The sequence below is a fragment of the Xiphophorus couchianus genome, chromosome 8 (assembly GCF_001444195.1).
Source record: "Xiphophorus couchianus chromosome 8, X_couchianus-1.0, whole genome shotgun sequence".
Classification (NCBI taxonomy): domain Eukaryota; kingdom Metazoa; phylum Chordata; class Actinopteri; order Cyprinodontiformes; family Poeciliidae; genus Xiphophorus; species Xiphophorus couchianus.
Window position 1 is genome coordinate 2,576,741 of NC_040235.1, and position 24,970 is coordinate 2,601,710.

Genomic DNA, 24,970 nt, shown 5'->3' on the forward strand with positions numbered 1-24,970 from the left:
ATCTGATATTAATCAAGATTACCACTTTTCCCCAAGGCTTAAATAGCCTCATGTCTTAATTGTCCAATCGAAATTCTCCAGGATATACAGACTGTGTGTTGGCTCTTGCTAATGTTTTGGACTCACAGTGGCACCTAAATCTAGAAAACAAATGGCAAATTATGCCAAATTTATTCCTTAAGTTAATTCTTTGCTTTTAAATTTCATTCTACAGAAAGCACACACTACATCAAAAACTAGCATTTACACATAGCATCACATGTGCATCCTGAGGTAGATTGTCACTGTTCCGAATCTTAATAGTGGATGTCAAATGTTAACAAAAGACAAATTATAGTGGGACCAGGAATATCAACATAAGTTCATCCAACCCCTTTCGATAATGCTCATATCTTAGAAATAATTCTTAGGAATAAAACCAAGGCGGTTTTACATTTTAGTTGTTTATCATTTCTTTTTAATCGAAAGTTGAAGACTTTTCTCTAAAATGTAGAGTCCAGGTCTTCTTGCATTTCTTGGTAATCATCAATATCTATAGCTGTTTATTCCAAAATGTCTACTACTTTTGCTCCCATCCATGATTTGTATGTGCACTCTGACCAATAAAATAAAAATAAAGACTGTTCATTGTAATCATGTTTTTCATGAGCAGTCATGGTTGTTACATTGTCCAGAGGCTGGCTCTGGGATTTTATTTGGATCACACATCTCTGGTTCAACAGTCTTCCCCATGTAGTCTATGCAGAACACGCTGCGGCGGCGCTCGCCCTGACCGCAAGTTCGTGAGCAGGCAGACCAAGGACCCATCTGCCAGATGGGACACGGTGCATCTCCGCAAGGCCGGATGTCTGTGGGCTTCAGCTCCCTGTCGCATTGGCTGGAGAAGAAGCCGTCACCGTCTCTGCATTCGATGCTCCTCCTTGACCACCCAGAGCCACAGCTCTTGGAGCACTCAGACCACTCTCCCAGCACCCAGTCAGAGACATCGCTGATGATATGCAGAGACAAGTACAAGCCCTTTTTCTCTTTAGATTTGTTAAATGCTATGTCCTTAGGGATGAAAAAGGTATATTTAATCTTGGGGGGATTGGCATCCCCTCCTGTGGCCAGGACCTGGATGGTTATGGCTTCCTTCAGCTGCCTGAAGCTCTGGATCCTCTCTAATGTGGTGGAGGATCCGCTGTACTTCAGCACAGCTCCCAGTATGGGAATATCCTGCTCCACTGTGGATACGGAAAAGTTACCATTGAGGATGTAAGCTCCGTTTTCTCGCTTCACAGCCAGGTAGTTCCCATCATGCTTGATTCCTCTATGGCTCCTCTGCTTGATGTCAATGTTGGTGGCACCAATGGGAATGGTGACAATGTCGCTGTAGCCATAGCTAGTAGAGCAAAAAGGAAACACATTTAGATAACACTCCCACTTGCTAAATTTATGTTTCATCAACGTCAGGTGCTAAGAAAGTTTGGTGGCACTTTATAATAACTACACTTTATTTAGCCATATTGAACTATTAATAAAAAGTTCATTAACAACATTAAGGATGATTTATACTTAATAAGCTATAAATTAACACATTTATGAATGCTTTACCTATAATGACTAATTACTCCCAAAACCAACACACTCAATGCTTATTCATGAATAAAGATTGAGTATTAACTATTTATTATTGGCTATTTACGGCTAAATAAGGTCTAGTTATAAAGTGCTACCAAAGGTTTTTTACTTCAGCTGATATATTAACTGTTAGTAAAGTCTTATATTACTCTACTGTATGCTAAGCTAAGCTAGGTTATCCTGTGATAACATTGATAAGCTTCAAACTGCCTTTCTAAAATGAGCTCACAGGGTTATTGCTGTTTTGTTTGATTAGCAAGCAGAGACTTCAGTAGTTGTTCCAACTTTTGTCATTTCTAATGAAAGCAGATTTTAATGTGTCCGCTTGTTGTTGTGGTCTTACATTCCTTTGTTGTAGGAGCCTGTTATCTTTCTGCAGCTGAGCCCAGTTCCTCCACACTCTCCACACTTATCCACCCTCTTGTTAGATCCTATCACCTGGTCGCAGCCTGCTTTCACACACTGGCCTTGAACGCATACTGATGTGGTGTCAGGGCCACAGGTTGTCCCGTCAATCACCTGCTGGGGCGCGGAGAGAAATTGCACTGGTATCATTATAGATGTAATGCACCAGCAGTATTCAAATAAAACCGCATTTTTATTTAAAAAAGAAAAACAACAAAAAAACTTAGCAATGATACAGGGAAGACAACCTTGTTAAACTTTTCACAATGACTGTCTCATTAATGAGACAGATAATCTGTGAAAAAATTGAGCAATTCTGCTTCCTCTAACCTGTGGAGGCAGAAATCCACCCCTGTCGCTCACACCCTCCTTCTTGCTCTCTGGATAGTTAGCTTGGCCACCGATTATGACAAATAAACAGTTTCCTGTAACTGTTGGTTGTTTCTCAGCCATTAGCACATTGAGCAAGGAGTACACAAGATTGATTGACAGCACTAAGACCCTCCTCCTGGCTCTGAGTGGACGTTTCTGACTGAGCAGTGCATTTCTGCAGTTGGACTAAAGGGGGACCGGGGGAGATCAATTTATTTCACAGATGATCTGTCATATAGTCTACTGTCATGACATAGTTGACAAATATGTAAAAAACATACTTTTATAAAAGTTAAATACTGAAGCTTTAAGGATAGTTTTAACTCCAAGATTTCATCAGCGAATTCAGATGAAAATAAACATTCAAGCTTAGGTCTGATTATAACCCTCACAGTTAAAGGTATAAATGAGAGCAGAAAGCTAATGAAACAGCTACTGAATCAGTAACATTTTTCAGAAGACCCCCCAAATTTTCCTAACATTACAATAAAGGACATTAGTGCAGGCTAGATCTATACTGTGAAATAAATCACTACTTAAAAATATATCTGATAGCAAATAATATAAAAAAATATGTTTGCACAATTATTTTATTAATCTCAAAAAATCGAACCAAATTGATATTTCACTTGTGTTGCGCAGTTCCATGTAGATACTGTACCTTTGACTCAAATACTTTAAACTCACTGCTGCCCCTGGCCCTGCAGAACAGCTTACAGCGGTCTCTGGGGGAAACTCCTGCATACTTTGGGATCCATTGTTTGACATTTCCATTGTAGTCCAGGTAGTTAGGGCTGTTGTATTTCTCACACTGCTCTTCTCTGAAACTTTTACCTACACATGGGATATAGAACTTTTGCTTAGAACTCTTATAATCAAATCATCTCATTATTAGCAAAGATGTCACAACATGTCTTTTTTAAAATGTATTTTGAATTGCTCTAGAAATGCTGCAGATTGACTTGCAGTAAAGGGTTCATATGTCAAAAACTTTCAACTCTGAAGTTGGGCTACTGACTAATGACTTATGACCAAAAAAATCCTGGATTGTTGTATGAAGTTTCCACCATCACTTAAAGCATGGATTCATTTTTGTTGTTGGGACAACCTGTAATAAATCAAAATAAAAATCAGTTGAAAAGCTGGAGACCAATCATTAATACGCCATGCTGGTAAGGCCAGAAGAGGTTACTTGACTCTTTTGATGCCAATGGAACTGTGATACTTTTTGTGTACAAACTTGATCTTGCTTCTAAACTTGGCTCTAGTATAAATATAGATGTTCCGTGAACAAATATATGTGCTCCATTGCAGTGGTCTGGTACACAAAATTCCAATAAAATACAAACTATGCCTGTGTGTGCGTGGGCGTGTGTACACAGCAAATTCAAAAGTGTTAGATTTCCAGTGTTGGTGCTGTATGTTAAAAATCCAGTGTTAATTCAACACTTGTTTAGTTTAATTCAACAACATCAGTGTTAGTTTCCCTACAGAGTTGGTGTTATTCCAGAGAGTTAAATTTAAGCAACTCTTGTCTGGTGTTGATTCTGAAATCAATTTATTTATTTATGTTGATTCTGAAATCAACACCAGACAGAATTGCTCCCACAATTGTAACGTATATGTGACGTCACGTGTTAGCAGGAGCGGGGACAGCAGCATGGCGTCTTCTCTGGAGCTTATTGTAACAAAGTAAGTTCCATATTAAGATGATCATGTTTTTCATTATTTTTTATGGATGCATTAATTTTCTGTTTGAGAGTATCGAGTCATATACATTGCTCGCTTAACATAATTTATTTGTTTGGATATCACGGTATATACGACACAGGGGAGTTCAAGTCCAGTCCTCCGGAGCTACCATCCTGCAACTTTCAGATGCTTCCCTGCTCCAACACACCTGAATCAAACGAATGGCTCGTTAGCAGGTCTGTTCTGATCCTGGTCTGTTGGAATAAGGATGCATCTAAAAGTTGCAGGATGGTAGCTCTGGAGGACTGAACTTCAGCACCCCTGGTTTGGTATTTTTGTTAGCAGCTAGAGCTAGCCAAGCAGGTGTAGCACAAGGTGTTGGGTGGTTAACTAGTGATGAGCAAATAAAACATCATGAAGCAATGAAGCTTTCCAACCCTTTGCTTTGCAAACAGGTTCTTTACTCGATGCTTCACTCATCACTCACTAGTGACATCTGCTGGTGAAACTGTAACAGCCTCGTCACTCAGTTGGATCATATTTCCAAAAATTAGTAAATGCAATATTGTCACAAGGTTTTCATCAAACTCATGTGGAGAATCAATTAAATCATATTTAATTGTCATATATGGTGGCCCTGAGGTGCAAACTACTTCAGCAAATTGAAAGCACAATTACAAATGACAAAAGCACTACAACATTAACAAAACGGAAGAGGTATGTCCCAGTGGGAGACATAAGAAATAGCTGATTGGACTACAGCTCTTTTTAAATTTTGAACAGGAAGTTACTCTGGTGTGCTTCGTTTTAATGAGAAGCAAAGCAAGCGGGAATACGGTCACGTCGCCATGTATTGCCCAAACTGTGGAAAAGAGCTGGTTGAGCCGTTACCAAACTTTTCTAGCAGTTGTGGCAAGAGGCTTTGGATCACTGAGAACATTCATGTTTTTAAAAAACACGTTAAAGCCAGAATAACTTCCGGTTCAAAAGTAAAAACAAGCTGTAGTCCAATCAGCGGTTTCTTAGGTCTACCACTGGGACATATTGTACCTCTTCTGTTTTGTTAATGTTGTAGTTCTTTTGTAATTTGCAATTGTGCTTTCAGTTTGCTGAAGTGGTTTGCACCTCAGGGCCACCGTAGTCATATGTTTTAATTATGAAAATGATTTGTAGCCAATCTAATCCTGGTATATGTTGACCATCAGTGGTTGTCTTGGGTTTTCTTTTATGTCATATACTGATTTGACAATAAATACATTTGATGTTTTAGTGTCTTGGGAGTGCAGTGCTTGTTGGGGAATTCACTTTTTCTTGGATTTCTAATTGGCTCTGATCCCTTATATTTGGCTACATGCAGAATTTTAGTCTTGCAACAGCATTAAATTTGTTTCTGCTGTGCAAGACTGATATATCTTTGCTGATCAGATTACAAATAATAGTGGAAATTTCCAGAAGGTGAGAAATTGGGAGGTGGAGGGGTTAATTATTTTTACTTAAGAAGAATTTTATTGTGAGTGATCATCTCAAAGTATTCCCATATGTCAGAGATTTTCCTCTTGCTGTCTCCATTTCAGACAATCAATCGAGTTTATTTGTGTTACACATTTCAACAACAATGTAGTTCAAAGAGCTTTACATCATAAAGTCATAAAAAACACCATAATCGACAATTGAGAAAGCCAGTACCAAACATTACATTTTGATGAGTGCCATCATCAGTACACATCAAATATGTTGGTCAATGTTACTTTTATCTTGGCCACTGAAGACAAATATTCTCCTCTGATGCGTGATCAAATGACCTACAACAACCCATGAAGCAACATGGCTCATTGTGCTTTTATTTTGAAAACCAACACGCAAAATGAAGCAGTCAGGTGATCTATGCGATCAAAAGTTTCTGAGTTTTGATTTTGCATGAAATCAAATTGTACATGCGATAAGTAATTGCAAATTACACTGTTAGCCTTTGCTGTATTTTCTACAGTTAAATACCACAAAATGCCCAGTGTAGCATGTAATGTAATTATGTAGCAGAATTAATTTTATTTATTTATTTTATTTTTCTTTATGAACCTTCTCAAAACTAATTTTCTTTGAATTGACATGTATGTAATATATTATTTCTGTTTTATCTTGCTTTCATTTTTGGCCCCTAGTGTGTAAAAGGCCATCCTCATCTATGAATATTGGTTTTCCTTTGTTTTTTAATTGTATTTTGTTTTGGTGGGGAAGCTTTTATTTTCTTACTTCCTGTTTGTGCGCTACATCCTGTGCGTTCCCGCTGCCCTCCTCAGTTCGCGCCAAGCTGCGCTGGGGAGAGGTAAGTGTACAGAGTTGTCTTTCATTCGAGTATTAAAATATTGAAAACGTTCTAAAAATGTTGTAAACTCACATATATATATTCATGTTTAGCGCAGCACTATGATGGGCATTTGTCTCCCACATTGGTGACACCCATCAAGTTTTCCGTATCAACGTGGTTATTTTTTTTTTCCTTTTGGTTGATTAGGGTACGGTGGCCGACAGGTGCAAATGCGCAGCAAAAGAGAAAACATGCAAACAAAAAAAAAACACGCGCACAAATTAAATGCGGCAAGCAAAAAGCGAACAAAATGCAGCAAACAAAAAAGAAAACACCCCCGAATGAAATGCAGCAAACAAAAAGAGAGACGCAAACAAAAAAAGAAGACACCCCCGAATGAAATGCAGCAAACAAAAAGTGTTGAAAACGGAAGTGCTCCAGACCACTAGGGGGAGTCAAAGAAAATCGAGACCGAGCCCAGAACGGTATGACTGACACAAAGTCTATCACGCTACCCATAAATTATTCTGTTATTCTATAATATTATAAAAGACGGCGTATCTTTTTATAATATAAGTACGTATAGTATTTATACGTACTAAATATAGTTATATAGTACGTATAACTATATTTCTGAAAAGAAATATAGTTATACGTACCTTTACTTTCTTTCAAATTTCTTTCTCTGAATCTTGCATCTGGTCCCATAGAAATGAATACTATTTTCTTTGACTCCCCCTAGTGGTCTGGAGCACTTCCGTTTTCAACACTTTTTGTTTGCTGCATTTCATTCGGGGGTGTTTTCTTTTTTGTTTGCGTCTTACTTTTTGTTTGCTGCATTTTATTCGCTTTTTGCTTGCCGCATTTAATTTATGCGCGTGTTTTTTGTTTGTTTGCATGTTTTCTCTTTTGCTGCGCATTTGCACCTGTCGGCCACCGTATTAGGGTGTTTGGAGAATCCGAAGCCCAGGAGCTGCTGTGCTTAAAATGTTCTTGTTTTGAACAGGTATGTGGGTTGTTTCAGATTTTATTCTGATGTTAAATTAATGTATTTAGCATATTTCTATGTTATGGTGGAAAATTGTAATTGTAGGGCAGATTATTTCTGTTTAGGTTTTATTTTAATTGCTTTGTATGTCAGAGAATTTTAGTTTTGTTTAATGCATTTCTATGAGTTCGCGCCAAGCTGCGCTGGGGAGAGGGTGTTTGGAGAATCCGAAGCCCAGGAGCTGCTGTGCTTAAAATGTTCTTGTTTTGAACAGGAATAAAATTATCCTGAATCCTGGTTCCGAGGTGGTCCTGACTCCCTGTTCCACAACCGTTACATCTGGTGCCGTGACCCGGATACTCAGATCAGCCGCTGCCGATCACCAGCAGCCGTGTGCTTGGAACATCGAATGCTCAAGTTGGTGGACAAGTGGGTTCTGTCAGGCTCCATGCTGGTTGCTATTCTGCAACTGTATGTAACTGTTTATGAGCAAAAAGAAAAAGAAGTATCTACTGCCTCCTGTATATTTACCTTTTGTTAAGGGACGTTTTTATAGCAAGATTGTTTTCTGTGTTTTGTTTTATACACTATGGCAGAGAAACATAATCAAACATATGATGTATTTTCATCCCCTGTTGGAAGAGGGAGAGGTTTACTTAGCCTAGAGAAAACCTTTGTTAATGACACTCCAGGAGCTACCTCTAAAGCGCAGTTTGCGTCGGATGATGGTAGAGACAGACATGAACCATTGTATTCGACACCCATTGATTCCAGTGAGCGCACCACTACACATCAGTTACGTGAACTTATTGGAGAATTAGGAAGTCAAATCGGTGAATCCATAGCTAGCCAGCTCTTAGCTCACAGGCTCCTCTCAATAAATCATCTAGAGCTGAATCATTCACAGCAACTGCCGACACCTCCAAATTGAGTCTGATAGTCAGACCTGATATTAAGAACCCATCCATGTTTCGTGGTGATGACGCAGACAAGTACTCCATTCATGAGTGGATAGACACAGTTGAAGTGTACTTACAGAAACGAGACCTCCCACCTTGTGAACAAGCAGAGGAAGTTTTAAACCATCTCTGTGGCAAAGCTAAAAGTATTGTCAAAGTGGGCCTGAAGAGTAGCTCAACCGGCAACACCCCAGTAGCACCGGAGGCGATATACAGTATTCTGAGGCGCTACTTCAGTGATACTCCTGGCTCGTGTCTACCTTTGGCCGATTTCTACGCCACCCAGCCGAAAGCTAAGGAAACGCCTGTTGACTATTGGATCAGATTAAATACTGCTGCAGAAGTGGCAGACAGGCATCTAAAGTCCCAGGGGGGTAAAATGGACAACATGGACTCAGAAATTGCCATGATGTTTGTCAGAAATTGTCCAGACCCCAACCTTGCTAGTGTCTTTAAATGCAAGCCCACAAGCAAATGGTCCCTGGCTGATGTGCAAGAAGCTATTGATGAGCATCAGAGGGAGTACCAAGCTAAAAAACCAACCACAACCCTGCCCAATACACATGCTCTTCGTGTAGCTGCTGCTGCAATGGCCAGTGAACCCCTAGAAAATAACGCAGAGTACACCAATGTAAACACAGCCAAGCTCTCTGACCCTGTTAAACCAAGTACAGCTGTTGTTTCAGAGTCAAATGCTTTGGAGAGAGTACTTAGCATGCTAGAAAGAGTACTAGAGCGTACAAGCCAGTCTAGTCCTTCTGTTGTCCGACCAGAGACTGTCACATTCAGCCATGGTTCCCCCTGCAGGGTCTGCAGACACACCTCACATTCCACACGTACACATTGTATGAGGGAGAAAAGATGTCTGGAATGCTTAGAGATTGGGCATCAAAGAAAGGACTGTCCCAAGGGATCTTCAAATCGACCAGGCAACACCTCACCACATCAGGGAAACTAGTACACTCACATGAGGGAGGGGATAATGTGAGTGGGAGAGACAAAACCCTCGAACTTGAAGATGATGTGCAGACCGTATATTCTGAGTGTGTAAATTCCTTTCCGCCTAACACCACTGTTCTATTCCAGAACATAAATAGGCTTGACAAAGTTGACAGTCTGTTCTATACAGACGCTGAGGTGGAGGATGAAGTGTCATTGAAAGCCCTGCTTGACACTGGTTCGATGACATGTACTATCAGCGAAGGAGCTGAACAGATGTTAATTTGTTCAGATTCAGTCTCCATGTCCAGAGATGTTTGCCCTGACATCACGCTTGTTGGTTGTGGCGGGATGAAAATTAAGCCTAAATGCATTTATGACCTAAAGATGAAAGTGTATGGCTGCACCTTCAGGGTCCCTGTACTGGTTGTTCCTGGGCAGCAAGATGAAATTATTCTAGGAACAAATGTTATCAAGTACCTCCTTAAGCAGTTTAAACAATCTAAACAGTTTTGGCAGGTTCTGAGTAAGCCTGATTCAGAAGAAGCACCCGAAGTAATGCAATTCCTCAACATGCTGTCAGGCATTGAGAGATGGAATGGAGAAACCATCCCTGATGTTATTGGGACAGCCAAGTTAATGCAGGCTGTTACTCTTCTGCCCAGGCAGGAACATTTAATCTGGAGCAAGTTGCCGGCAGCTTCATCCTGTTCTGAAGGCAGTGCTGTCTTGATAGAACCAGCCAAAGCAATGACCCATAAGAATGACATAATGGTTTGTAGATCCATTGCCACTATGAACGGTGAGAGGTTGGTTCCAGTCAGAGTCCTAAATACTTCAAGTCAGCCAGTACCTCTGAGACACAATACAAAGGTGGCACAGGTGTCGGTTTGCATTGCTGTGGAGGATCTGGACGAAACCTCTGAGCTGACTGAAGCTAACTCATTTGAGGTAAAAAACCAGGCAATGCACAGTGAAATGACTGATGACGCAAAAGACTTTCACTCATCGGACTACCAAGAGTCCTTAGTCAAACTTGGACTCGTGAGTTTGGACATTGAATCCTGTGAGGTGTCAGACTATTGGAAGGGCCAGCTGTTGCAACTCATCCGAAAGTATGAGACTGTTTTCTCAAAAACTAAGCTTGACTGCGGCTCAGCAAAGGATGTTGTTCACAGGATCCATCTGTCTGACTCCCGACCCTTCAGGCTCCCATACCGCCGTGTGCCACCTGGGCACTACCATAAACTCAGACAGGTGCTCTCAGAGATGGAAGAACTTGAAATAATCCGCAAGTCAAAGAGTGAATGGGCATCACCGCTGGTCCTTGTGTGGAAAAAGAATGGGGACCTTAGGATCTGTGTAGATTATCGATGGTTAAATGCTCGCACAATAAAGGATGCCCATCCTTTGCCACACCAAGCAGACTGTCTCGCAGCCTTGGGTGGTAGCACTATATTCAGTGCTATGGATCTCACCTCCGGCTTCTACAATGTTGCTGTGGCAGAAGAGGACAGGAAGTTGACGGCCTTCACAACACCCATGGGGCTCTATGAGTTCAACCATCTTCCCCAGGGATTGTGCAATAGTCCAGCTAGTTTTATGCGACTGATGATGAGTATATTTGGAGATCAAAACTTCCTGACCCTTCTTTGCTACTTGGATGATGTGCTAGTCTATGCATCCAATGAGGCTGAGGCCCTGAGAAGGTTGGAAATGGTCTTCAGCAGACTGAGAGACCATGGGCTAAAGTTAGCCCCTAAAAAATGTCAGTTTCTTAAAAAGAGCGTAAAGTTCCTCGGACACATTGTGGACAGTAATGGTGTCTCGACTGATCCAGACAAGGTTAGGGCTATAACATCAATGACGGTTGCGGACCTTATGATGGAGGACGGGGTGACACCCTCTCAAAGGAAAGTCAAATCATTCTTGGGCATGGTAATGTACTATCAGCAGTTCATTCAGGACTGTTCCAAGCTAGCTAAACCCCTTTTTGCTCTTACAGCTGCCCCGAGAGGGAGGAAAGGCAACCCACGTGGTGTCGCTTCATTCAAAAAACTACATGCAAGTGACTGGAAGCAGGAACAGGAAAACTCATTCGAGCTGCTGAAGTCTGCACTTTTGAAATCTGTTGTTCTTGCACATCCTGATTTTAACAAACCGTTCATCCTCTCAACTGATGCCTCCACTGATGGACTCGGGGCTGTATTATCCCAGGTTCAAGAAGGGGAGAGCAAAGCCCGACCAGTCGCTTTTGCTAGTAAAGCACTGACCCGTGCCCAGAGCAATTACCCTGCCCATCGATTAGAGTTTCTTGCACTCAAATGGTCGGTTTGCGATAAGTTTAGTCATTGGCTCAAAGGACACACATTCACCGTTTGGACGGATAACAATCCCTTGACGTATATCCTCACTAAACCTAAACTCGACGCATGTGAGCAAAGATGGGTGGCGAAGTTATCCCCTTACAGCTTCAGCATCAAATACATACCTGGAAGTAAAAATGTAGTCGCTGACGCTTTGAGCAGACAACCATTCATCAAGAATAAAGTCTCCCAAAGGTTGGTGACTGAGTCCTATGAAGCTTTATTGGAAGAATCACAACAAGTGAGGCAGGATGCAGTTCAGGAGGTCTTCCGGGTCAGTACCGACCATCAAGGGGATGAATACCTCCAGTCTCTTCAACGCCCAGAACATCAGTCGCTGAGTGAAGAAGAGGTATCTGCAGTTCTGCTGGGACATGCAAAGTGGGACCTCAGCCACGAGCAAAGGGTGTTGACTTGGCTGGCTCAAGACGTAGAGGGGTTAGTGCCGACTGGTTCGGTGCCTCTACCTGTGCTCTCCCTTCAGGCCCTCCAGGAGGCACAACAAAATGACCCTGTACTATCGCAGGTCATCCCGTTCGTCATGCAAGGCAGGCGGCCATCCAGGAGAGGAAAATCTAGCTTGCTGCCAGTAGCTGTGAAGCTCCTGAAACAGTGGGAGAAACTAAGGATGCTTGACAACATTCTATATAGGGTGTGTAAAGATCTAAGTACTGGCAAGAAACGATACCAGTTTGTGACTCCCTTGTCTCTGATTGACCAAGCACTTCATGGCGTTCACAATGAGGCTGGACATCAAGGCCAACACCGGACATTACACCTGGCCAGGCAACAATTCTTTTGGCTCGGTATGGAGCACAGTGTTCGTGAATATGTCAAATGCTGCAAATGTTGCGTTGTGAGCAAAACTCCTGAACCCGAGGGTCGAGCCCCCCTAGAGAGCATAAAAACCACAAGCCCTCTGGAGTTGGTGTGCCTCGACTTCTGGTCTGCAGAAGATGCAAGGGGTCGAACTGTTGATGTGTTGGTGGTAACTGACCATTTTACCAAGATGGCCCACGCTTTCCAGTGCCCGGATCAAACCGCCAAACAAGTGGCCCGCAAGCTATGGGACAGATATTTCTGTATTTATGGTTTCCCTCAAAGAATCCATTCGGATCAGGGGGCAAATTTCGAGAGTCAGTTGATCCAAGAATTGCTGCAAGTGGCAGGGGTAAAGAAGTCGAGGACCACTCCATATCATCCGATGGGCAACGGTCAGACCGAGAGGTTTAATAGAACCCTTGGTAATATGATCAGAGCCTTGCCACCCCGCGATAAGTGCATGTGGCCACGGATGTTACAAACATTGACTTTTGCTTACAATTGTACTGTCCATGAGTCAACCGGTTATGCGCCTTTCTATTTGATGTTTGGTCGGATTCCTCGCCTCCCAGTCGATGTCATGTTCCACAATGTGGAAAGGGATAATGAAGTCACGGATTACCACAGCTACACAAAAAGAGTCAGAGAGGACCTTAAAGAGGCTTTAGCTGCTGCTCAGGCTAATGCCTACTCCAGCCAGCAACATCAGGCCCAGTTGTACAATCTGAAAACAAGGGGCACGGACATAGTTGACGGGGATCGAGTACTCTTGGCTAATAAAGGGGAACGTGGCCGTAGGAAGCTTGCAGACAAGTGGTCTTCTAACATCTACATTGTTGTGTCTCATGATCCCAGATGCCATACTTACCGCATCAGAGATGCAGCAACTGGACAAGAGAAAGTAGTCCATCGCAACTTACTTCTGGCAGCAAACTTCCTGCCACTTGAGTTGGACACAGAGCAAGAGTCGGTGTTTTCCTCTGACATCACCCCAGATCCAAGTACTGCTAACGGTGGTGGCCAGGATGTCTCAGTTGTGTATTCGGAGAGTAATGGATTGGACCGCACTGCTGATTGGGTGGCCAATACCACCTCAAACCCTGAAGACCTCCAGGATGCTGAAAGTTGTGTCGGGAATCTCCAACCAGGAGCAAGCGATGCTGAGAGTCTTGGAGAGACTAAGTGCCCAGACTCGCCACATAACCAGCCAGGAACTGACGAAGAAGCAGTTGCTATAAGTCCTGGTAGGCCAACAACTCCAACAACTGGTGCTGTAAGTCTTGTCAGATCCAGGGCTGGCAGGATAATCAAACCAGTTAACAGACTGATACAACACATGGCACAAAGGAACACACAGACACGTAATGCAGTCTCTGGATTTGCAAGGAGTTTATTTTTGTAGGAGTAAACAACTTTTGTTTGTGAATGGAGTATGGTAGTATTACACCTCTGTAAATAAGTCGACACCCATTAGCTAAACTGCGTGGGAGAGTAACAGCCACTGTGAGATTGTGTTTACGGCACAATCTTTTAGCAAGCAGGCATTGTTGAGTCTGGCCAACTTTCCAATGTCGCTTTTCCTTTCCTAGAGGAAGACCTTTAATGTCGCTCAAGTGTGTGTGGTCGTTGTCTGTCAGATGGCAAGAATGTTATTCTGTGTCCAGTCTTGATTAATGTTGGGACGGTTTTGAGAAGTTCAGGGGGGAGTATGTAGCATGTAATGTAATTATGTAGCAGAATTAATTTTATTTATTTATTTTATTTTTCTTTATGAACCTTCTCAAAACTAATTTTCTTTGAATTGACATGTATGTAATATATTATTTCTGTTTTATCTTGCTTTCATTTTTGGCCCCTAGTGTGTAAAAGGCCATCCTCATCTATGAATATTGGTTTTCCTTTGTTTTTTAATTGTATTTTGTTTTGGTGGGGAAGCTTTTATTTTCTTACTTCCTGTTTGTGCGCTACATCCTGTGCGTTCCCGCTGCCCTCCTCAGTTCGCGCCAAGCTGCGCTGGGGAGAGGTAAGTGTACAGAGTTGTCTTTCATTCGAGTATTAAAATATTGAAAACGTTCTAAAAATGTTGTAAACTCACATATATATATTCATGTTTAGCGCAGCACTATGATGGGCATTTGTCTCCCACATTGGTGACACCCATCAAGTTTTCCGTATCAACGTGGTTATTTTTTTTTTCCTTTTGGTTGATTAGGGTGTTTGGAGAATCCGAAGCCCAGGAGCTGCTGTGCTTAAAATGTTCTTGTTTTGAACAGGAATAAAATTATCCTGAATCCTGGTTCCGAGGTGGTCCTGACTCCCTGTTCCACAACCGTTACACCAGTAAAGCTACCATAAGACATCTTTACAAGTAGTTACTGTAATTTGCATTGCATTATGGGTATAGTACATAGTATTACAGTAACTTACTGTATGTTTTGAATTTGCAGTAATTTACTGTTTACACATTACAGTAGTGGTACTGTACTTATAATATACAGTAAGAATTGTATTTGATTTCCAACGGTCATCATAGCTGCTTCATGTTTCTCCCTGTTTCTGTATTTTTACTCCTTTAGTGGTTAACATATTTTTAAGGCAGAAAGAGAGCATGTACTTTTGTTTTTTTCACATCCTAGCTAACATTAATGCAGTTTATCTAGCTACGTCATCAAGGGTGACTTCGCTTCCAACCAGCTTTTTCTCTCCAAGTGCAAGTGCAGCTCTGTCTCCGTGCTGTGGGCTCACAATGCTTCAGCTCTTCAAGACAGGTAAAAAACCACTTCTTAGAAAACTGTTTGAAGCCAAAACCTAGTCTGGAAATGTACATTTTAGATGGAGTTAACGTAGCTTATAGCATCATGCTATAACTTAGCATGATAGCATGAGCTCGTTTGTGCTGGTTAGCCTGGTAAAATAGTTACCTTTACGTTACTAACTCTGGTGTTTTATATAACTGGCATATTGTAACGTTATAAGTTACGTGTCTGTAAATGAGGTGAAAGAAAGGAAAATATGATGTTGTTATTTTTTGAGCTGGTTCGGAATTAACATTAGCTAAGGTGCTAATTTTACCGTTGAAGGTTTTAGCTTGACTTTTGCCTTTTAATCTTCCTCGGGCGGCTTTGGGTTGAGATGAGCTCAGTGCTGAGTGTCTGTTAGCATTGTTGTTACAGCCTTTGTCGAACAATATAACCTTAACTGATAATTGATCCCCCCCTGCCCCCCATCGTTTTCTTTTTTTTTTTTTTTACATCTAATGACTGTTCATTTGTTTAAACCATGACCTTGCAAATGTTAAAAGTGCAGATTAGCTACGTAGGTCAGCAAGGATGAATTCTAACGTTGTTCTTTTTTTTTCTTTTCTTCATATGACTTTTTGTTTTAACTCCCAAGCTTTTTCCCTCCAAGTTTCTGTGCAGTTCTGTCCTGCTGACTGCTAACATAGCTTCATCTCTTCAAAAGACAAGACAACAGGTAAAAAGACAGCTCTTCAAACATATTTGAAGCCACAAAATAGTCTGGAAATGTAGAGGAGCAGCTAACCTAATCTATAACTTTGAGCTTGCTACAGCTGGTTAGCCTGCTAAAGTACCATTACATCTCCAACATAGTGTATAAGAGTCTGTAAATGAGGACAAAGGTGAAAAACATTAAAGTGGTTTCTGTTATTTTTTGAGTTTGTTCAGCCACAGTGGCAGGTGGACAAAAAAGTTAATTTCCAACCCTGGTTACATATAAGGACTGTTCACATGTTTAAACCATGCTCCTGCAAATTTAAAGTTAAGTCAGTACTAACAGGTGCAACTATGTACAGGTGTAAATTCTGCAGCATTTGTACTTCAGAATTTACAGAATTTTGTAGTCATGTGAAGAAACATCAACACACAGCTAATTATCGGTTTGCATGTGGAATACAGCAATGTCCTGCTTCCTTCAGAACATTTTCTGCATTCAGGTCCCACATGCACAGGAGTCACCGCCATTGCAGAAGTCAGACTGAACACTTGTGGAACTGTACTTGTGGAATGTAATGCTTTAAAAAATACATTTAGCCCCACAAACTGTCATTCACATCCGCTGTTTCAGAGTGGTAGCAGGATGTAGGGGTAAAGTCTAGTCTAGTCTCCGGGATGAGGTTCTCAAAAACCTGTTGTAATCTGGGTGAACTGGCCCTTTAAATATAAATTACTACCAGTAATTCATATTTAAGAGAGTTTTCCTTTTATGTTTTAAAGGTATCTTCCACCAAGATGTCTGTTGAAATGGAAATGACCTTACCCACTACACCAAGGGTAATCATGCTTGGTAAGAGGAATATTTTCTATCACTATAATTTTTTTGTAGCAATGTATGTAATTGTTATGGTAGTCTGTACTTTTACTCACTAGCGTTAGCCTGACAAGGGTTTGTCTATTTTAGGAAATAGCTTGATGTCTGCAACCCGGTGGATGGTCAGTATGGAGGAGAAGGTATTTTTCGAGCCTGAGCAACTACATGACTTTGCCAGCGTCCTTGCTGTCGTTTTTGGGTCATATTATGACTTCAATCTGGAGTATCAGGAGTCAGCATCCACCACGCTGGAGATGATACAATGGCAAGTACTCTACACCAAGCCATTTATGAATTAAATTTAATGACAGTTTAACTGATGATGAAGAACCATAGCTGATTGCTGTATTGTACGTCTTCATTAAAAAATACAATTAATATATTTTATTTCTGTTAAAAGATTCTTTGTGAGGATCAATCCAGATGTTGGTACCAAATGCACAGCCAAAGTCGGTACAAGCAGCAAGACGGGAAGTCTTGTCAAGAGGAAAGTAGTCAGTGTCAACTCCCAGATCACCACCTTCTTCCAACAACTTGCTGAATTTGAATGGAGGACTTCCAACTAGGTAAGTATTTTACCAAATGTAAATGTTTATTATTTTGTTGTCTTTTCCTCCTATCTTGCATGCTCTGACTTTACTTTAGCCTTTTTAATCTGATTTTAATAATTATTTATAAATGGCATGTGATTCCTACACAATAGCCCTTTAGAGTAGCCTGCATCTTTTCTGTGTCCGTGGTAAAAAGTGGATGTCGCTGCATCTCTTAATAAATCACAGAAATGTATAAGTGTGTAGTCGTTTAAGTGTGGTGTATGTTTATACTATGCAGTTTTCAGTTTATTAGGCACACCTTTGCAGTAATCCGTCAGCACCAACAAAATGACTAAAAAGATTGTTGTACTTCATCGTCCCCTTGGGGACATTTGTAGGACGCAATCTTTTGAATTACTGAAGACTGACTGACTGCTTTTGCCATAAACAATCCAAAAACCTGAAGTGAAGCCAGTCCTGCTCATTCTTTATGCAGCTTCTATTATCACTTCAGTCCAATTGATTTTTTTTTTAAACAAATTATCAACTTAATGCTGCTTTATGACAAAGATTTTATGCATGTGAACATTGTCACTTCAGCTTAATTTGTCAACCTTCCTGTCGATTTGAAAATGTAGATAACGTCCTGACCATCTCATGACCTCCCACATTGTCTGTCTTATTCTTTACAGTTCAGCTTCCACAAGATGGATCCCACTGATTTTGTTTGACGAATGAAATAAAAGTTCTTCTGATGTAGGAAATGTGTTCTATGGTTTTGTTGTTTTACAGCACATTATATTGTATTGTGACATTGTTCTTTATGACATTGCAAATATATAAATGGATTTTATTTCTACAAATCTGCTGAAAATAAACACCTGTTATTCACAGTACTTGGACTAAAATTTCTTTTATGAAATTTTTCGGTTTATGGTAAAATATTCTTATATTAAAAAAATGTAAACTTGAATTTACAGTAAAACTCTGACATTATGTTGTGAAACAAGTTTACAGTAGACCAGCTTTCCTATAAAATACAATTACAGTATTATACTATAAACTACATTTACAGTAAAGCAGTTATAACTGTAAAGCACACTCACAGTAAAAATTAACTGTGAAATATCATAACAGTAAAGGTACTGTAGAATGGTAATTACAGTATCCTTACTGGAGTTACCATTCTACAGTACCCTTACTGTAGAATGGTAATTACAGTAACTTACTGGCAACAGTGTTGCCAGTAAGTTACTGTAAAATTACAATAAAAGGTCTAACAGTGTATGGCAGTGATGGACGTACGTAAGATATATTCATAATTCAGCTATTCTGCTAGCACTCCTCATCGATCAGCAACTTATTCAGGCGTTGGAGCATCATACCCCTTATACTTTCAACCAGCTTATGCGACATTTTGGGGAATCTGTCGGCCATTTTACAGAAGAGCTATGGAGTCGAATGATTCCATAGCTCCTACATCCAACCTACATCAGCATACCGGTGAAATGCTATGTATCCTAATAGTACCCTCAAAACAAAAGTTCTGCAACTTAACCAGAAAAACGAAAAAATATTCCTGCAGACATGCATTACATGGCGTTGTTTTCTTTCCACTCAATAGCTCTTCTTTTGAATGATCTGGTTTTAAGCCACTTATCCATTGTTATTTTTAAACACAATCCTTTGTGTTTGCCATGAAGTGAGCTCATACTTTGAGCTCACTTCATGGCAAATAAATGGCCGTTGACATGCTGTATCTTGTGAACCACTAGGGGGCGCCCGCGGACCCGCTGTGATCTGGGGACCACAGTTTGACAGACAGTTCTAGTGTAAAGTGTCCATTGACCTTTTTAAAGTTAAATTGATATTACCTTCACTGGTGTCACAAGACTCTGTGTTGCAGGACTGGTATCGAACTCTCTGTCCCTCACAGTACTTCCCGCCATTCTGAGGCACAGGATCAGTGCACTCCCTGTAGGAGAACTCCACCCCACCTCCACAGGTCCTGGAGCACTGCTGCCATGGTCCCCATAAGCTCCAGCTGCCATCCACAGCCCTCTGTGGTTAAACACAGAGAACGAAAAGAAGGAGTCACAGTGGTTGGTTTGAGCTCCAAGCCGTAGGCTGTGCAGCCATAACCACAGTCTGGGCTTCTGGGTTTGAGGCTGCACAGTGTGTTAGAATGCTCAGACTCAGGGCTAAATTTGTGTTGAAGTGCGGCACGCGCCCCGTCTCTGTCTGCCCACATTCTTGCCGCATGTGTCACTCACAGCTAGTAGAAGCTGCCCATGTTTTAAGACTTTATGTGGCAACTAAGTGTGTTTTTGTTTGGTGTTGCGGTTTTGGTTTCATTTCTGGAGGCTTTATAAGTTCAGACCAGCAAATATCCCAGCTGGATCAACACAGAGATGTGTGTATGTATCAGAACAATCAAGTTCAAATGGAACAGGGCGATGGAACCATGCAGGATAAACAAAAGCGTAAAAGGTACCAAGAAATCCTTTTTTTCTTTTTTTTTTTTTGCCACTAAGGGCCCCATCAGTGGAGCTGATTGGGGTTTTTTTGTAATAATTTCTATGTCATCATGATTATATCAAAAACATACAATTTCACTATGAACTGATTTGTTTTTACAATAATATATATATATTTGATAATGTATGTAGAAATCATTATTTTACGGATAAAAAGAAAAAAGTGGGTCTTTGTGTTTGTGTGAAACTGAGTTTAAACTGTAAATGAGTCGATTCTCATGATGGCTCTGGATATTTCTGAGGTATTTTTGGCTTCAAAACACCGTGTTTGATAAGAATAATTCAAACTTCTCAATGTTTGACATTGTCTAAATAAATGTTTTTACGTCAGGCTACATGGCTGCTACATGGATGAGCTGCTCTAAGCTGCAGTTGGGATTTGTTGTTTGCTACTCAGCAAAATCATTTAGTGGCTAAAACAAACATTATTTTTACATCAACTTCTAAGTTATGAGAAACTTCTGTTAAAGTCATTTAAATGCACAGAATCAGTCCAGTACCTGTTCTCAGGAGAGAAAGACTCATCTGGTATAAATTACATTTTCAGCTATTGGAGTAACACTGAAGAGAAATATATTTAATCAAAGAATGTCATAAATATGTGTGTAGAGCTGCACCGATTGCAGTTTTCTAGCCGATCCCTGGTTTCCGATCTTTAAAAAGCCTGACCTGCCGATTTTGATTTTGGCTGATATGAATTTTTTTGTCTGAAATGTTGCTAAATATAGGAAAAAAGTCACTGAGTTGGCAACAGTGGGGTGAATATTGTTAACTGTAAACGTTCAGACCTGACCTGGTGGGTCAGTCTGTCAAACCTCTCACTGTAGAGCAGAAAAGAACAGAGATGATTTATAAACCTTTGCTGACGAAGATAAGATCAGGGGTTAAGATGGGCTTCACGTGTAAGTATCGGCCGATCACGATCCCGGAAACTTTGGGGCCCAGAAATCAACTGGTCGATAAATCAGTTGGCCAATAAATGTATCCTATATTATACATGTATATAATGTAAACAGCACTGCCAGAGATACAATAAGTTTATAGCAGGTGTGTGAATGATCTAATGAGCAGACTGCTGACTGCAGCCAGTCCACATTGTTTGCAGAACTAGAGGGCCAAAAAACCAAATTTCGCTTAGGGCCCCATGGCGGCTCGGGCCGGCAAAGGTGAACTTCAGAGATCAAGCCACGACAGCACACGCGAAGCGGCCAATGCAGAGGTGTCAGTGTTCTGATTGGTGTGCGCTCCCTATTCAATGCATCCACTATTAAAAACTATAATCTCATCTTTCTTTCAGGAATAATTCTGCCCTGCCAGTGAAATGTTCACCGCAGAAGAGACGCTTGCAGTCCGTCCTATTTAAAAACAATAAATAAATTTTAAAAAATGTTTTTTTCTTTTTAATTAAAACAAAAACACACAACACTTATCCTGGTGGGGGGCTATGTAAAGCCTGGCAGCCCGCCAGGCCTATAATGCACTGGGGGAAGTCCTGGGTTTCGTCTCTGGCTAGAGGGGAATTACATTGATGTCAAAGTGTTCCTGACATGAATTTCTTGTAACATGTTTTGGCCTACAAAGTCAACAATCATGGTTTCTTTAAAGAAGGGCATGTTAATTCCATTAGTTGTTTTACTTTTCAATGTAGCATCAGGATTTTTTAAAATATTTTTTATATATGCCATATGTTTGTCCTTAACTTGACGCTTGTTAGCACATTAGTTCCACTTTATAATACATTTATGCCAAACTAACTTTTAGCCACATAAAATACATGTTTTTGAGGAAGAGCTGAATATTTAATCATGTCTCAAATTAGTTAAATCGCAGATTGTTAAACTGAATATTAATACATTTTAATGCATATTTTTGTCATCTTGACTGTGTCTTCCGCAAAGAAAGAGAAAAAGTCAGTCTTCAAATGTAAAGTACTGAAATATTTTTTGTGTCACTGAGAATGCGTGATTACATCAAATTTTGCTCTGTATTCAACAAGTCATAACAAAACACATTTGTACAGTCAAATATCTCAGCGGTAAATTAGGAAAGCAAAAATCCCTATACTGTACATGTCAAATCGATTTTTCTTGTAGTTGTACTTTTTTAGCTGCACAAATGGTTAAACAGTGACCAGTGCCGCCATTTTGGATGTTGAAGTTATGACACAGGGGCGTACTGTCTCAATTCTCAAATCTTTGCACACTTGTAACCTGCGCACTCAAACCCTTATGTGCACTTCGACCGAGTCCACACTTCATAGAGGGGCGAAGGGTGCAGCCGAGGCCAAACAAAACTGTAATGGCGTTGGGTTTTAGAGGTTGGATGATTTCTCTCTTGTCTTTGGCTAAAGATCACAAGCCATTTCTCAAACTAGCACTCGACATGTGCGTTTGTTTTGGTTGTATTTGCCCAGAATACCCTGCACTGTAATCTGCTTCTGGCTTCTGGTCTCTGGTACACTGACATTCATATATGCATTTGAAACGCACCAGAGTTCACTTCAACCAAACAAACTGTTTTCTATAAGTGAGTTTACATAACTTTAGATTAGAAAAATGAAGAATACAAGTGGCTTTGACTTCTTCAATGGTTTTTCTGATTTATTTTCTTTACTGTAGGGCACTGTGCTAAATGAATAATACCGACATCTCCAGGTTTCACTCAGTTAACTCAGTTAACGGTTTCACTCAGTTGGCTATGGATGCAAGTAAAATAATAGCTTTTTTGCCCTCCAGCATTGAGCACATGCACAACCACCCATTGTGTGTTACTGTGACAATGGTGGCAGGGTGCAGCACTGAATCTGAAACAATTAAAAACTGATGTTTTACCTTTGCAAAGATATCTCTTTGAAATCAAACATCAAAGTAATGATCATACCAGTGGTTGCATCACTTCCTCTGTCATCTTGCATGCTCCATGTAAACAGGTCCCATTGGACCTGCAAGGAGTGCCATCGGCCCAGGTCAGGCTGCCGTTCTTGGTGGAACACTGCCCTGTACCATCCTCTCGGCACCAAAGCTGGCTGCAAATGTCGCTGTCTGATGTGTTGGGGCAGTGGACAAACTCCTCCCCAAAAATCTGCTGACACTGTTGGTCCAGGTTGTAGACGGTACCTGGCAGCTCTGGTGGCAGGGGAATGGTGCTCTCCGGGACATCCAGGAGGCAGTCTCCTAGGGTTAGAGAACACATCAGCACTGGATTCCATTCAGGCTGGTAGAGATCATCAGGTTTTGTGTTGCTGTGGTGGTTGTAAATGTGTTTCTTTCCCCATGTGGTATGACACTATGAGGCAAAAATTCAGGGCAAGTCATGTCCTGAAATAAATTGCAACCCTTACAGATGCATCATGCTTACTACTTAGAATCTGAACTTGCTGGCTAATCAAAAAACAAGGCATTTCATCATTCCTCAAATGAAATTTATTACATTCGAGTGTAGGTGATAATCACATTAGCATTTCAGAATGAACACTTCGAGCAACCTGATTTTTTACTAGAGATGTTTTCCATCAGATAAAGAACAGCTTTTTTTAGCACCAGCTGTTGCATTTGGCTGTTGAGGTGGAGAACAGGAAGGAGTCCATGCCATGACTCAGTGGAAAGAAAGGTTCACCAATTGGTCTAGTAAGGACATAAACAATGCAAAACACATGACACAGTAGAGGAGAGGCAGAACTGGAGATGGACTCTCAGTGAAAAAAAAGCCTGAGACCCAAAAGGGAGAGAAGAGGATGTGGAAAGCTCGCGCAAGATAAACTATCACCAAAACCTGCAATTTGGGGGGAAGCGGCATGTTTAAGCAGGAAAGACATCACTCATGAGAGCAAAACATTCTGAATCCTGAATCAGCCCCATAAGAAAACCACAACCGATGTCCAAGTTGGCAGAAGTTTTCCGCTCTGAGGCATAAGCCTGAACCACAGCATCACTCACCATGGCCGTTGTCGAAGAACTCAGTGATGTAAAGAGAGCTGCAGGGAGACCACGGCGCAGATTTGTTGAGACTAACAAACAGAGGGGCCATCAGGTAATGCCCTCCCAGATCTCCGAACAGCTTTTCGCAAGTCTTGGAGTCATCGTGGGGCATGCTCAGCACATGGCCTGCATAGGGAGAGTCAGCAGGTTATCAAAACAATCTCAGCCCAGCTTTTCTACTTCACCCTGTGGTTTCTCTCGCCCTCAGCAGCTTAATCGATGACTTTAAAAAAGGCTCACCGAGCTCATGCGCAGCCGTGAAGGCGGCCTGCAGGCCATTGTCCTCGATGACTGAGCAGCTTCTCTTGGGATCGCACATCGTCCCAACATCTGCCACACCCAGCGTGTCACAGCTCTTCTGTCCACAGATGTCCTGCAATGATAAAGCAGAAAATTTCTGATCCAGTTGAGGGTAAGTAATTAAAAAAGCAAGTCCAAACAATTGGGATTGTGTTTACTGCCTCATAAGGAAAATGTTTTCCCCAAACAGCTGTGTTGTTTACGCTCTCTCTTCAGTAAAAGACCATAGCTTCATGCACCATCTCTTACATTCACACTGTATTCCGAAACTTTGGGTCATATAGTGTACAGAAGTATTCACAGGCCCTAAACTGAGGAGGCACCAATATGGAAAAGTGCTCCTATATCAATATCCCATATGGTCACATTCCTAAAATAATGGACTAGATCATTTTTTGCCAAAACAAATCACTTAATGCAAAAAATGACTGAGGCCATTATTTTAGGAAGTTGACAATATTATTTTTCCTCTTATGGCTTATGACCAATATTTTCCTCATCGTCTATATTATATGAATTTCCCCACACATCTGATACCACCTAAAGCACCTACATTGCTTTTCTGCTTGAGTTAAGCAGCCCATTTTCTTGTGCTGTGTCATTATTATGACTGTCACATGACCAATCAAACGCTACATGACCAACACCCCCATAAAAACACATATACAGTGATCTGCTGTTATTAAGCACAAAAGAACACAATCATTCCTTTCTACATGTTTATAAAGTAATTGTCTTTTCTGTTATGTGAAATGCAGACATGTTGTGTTATGCAGATTCTGTGATAGTTTTGCTTGACTTCTCAAGTACATTCAACATCATCCTT

General features: G+C 40.9%; 1 protein-coding gene and 2 long non-coding RNA genes across 4 annotated transcripts in view; 2 read left to right on the top strand and 1 right to left on the bottom strand.

The window, feature by feature from the left end:
* The window catches only part of LOC114149593 (A disintegrin and metalloproteinase with thrombospondin motifs 8), a 35,742-nt gene continuing 10,772 nt past the window's right edge, over positions 1 to 24,970 (bottom strand). The window contains exons 3-9 of one of the 2 annotated variants that reach the window (XM_028025588.1): positions 24,085 to 24,217; positions 23,803 to 23,970; positions 22,748 to 23,040; positions 19,205 to 19,391; positions 3,059 to 3,231; positions 1,964 to 2,139; positions 1 to 1,381 (exon numbers count right to left, since the gene is read on the bottom strand). In XM_028025588.1, the coding sequence (XP_027881389.1) occupies positions 643 to 1,381; positions 1,964 to 2,139; positions 3,059 to 3,231; positions 19,205 to 19,391; positions 22,748 to 23,040; positions 23,803 to 23,970; positions 24,085 to 24,217 (1,869 nt within the window). In that variant the 3' untranslated portion in view covers positions 1 to 642. Of the gene's footprint in view, positions 1,382 to 1,963; positions 2,143 to 3,058; positions 3,232 to 19,204; positions 19,392 to 22,747; positions 23,041 to 23,802; positions 23,971 to 24,084; positions 24,218 to 24,970 lie in introns of both variants that reach the window. The other variant, XM_028025587.1, reaches the window with a different exon arrangement.
* On the top strand, positions 15,824 to 17,022 carry LOC114149595 (uncharacterized). The gene is made up of 3 exons (XR_003596546.1): positions 15,824 to 15,942; positions 16,704 to 16,773; positions 16,888 to 17,022. It is a non-coding gene; the product is annotated as an uncharacterized LOC114149595 (long non-coding RNA).
* On the top strand, positions 17,198 to 18,238 carry LOC114149596 (uncharacterized). The gene is made up of 2 exons (XR_003596547.1): positions 17,198 to 17,363; positions 18,023 to 18,238. It is a non-coding gene; the product is annotated as an uncharacterized LOC114149596 (long non-coding RNA).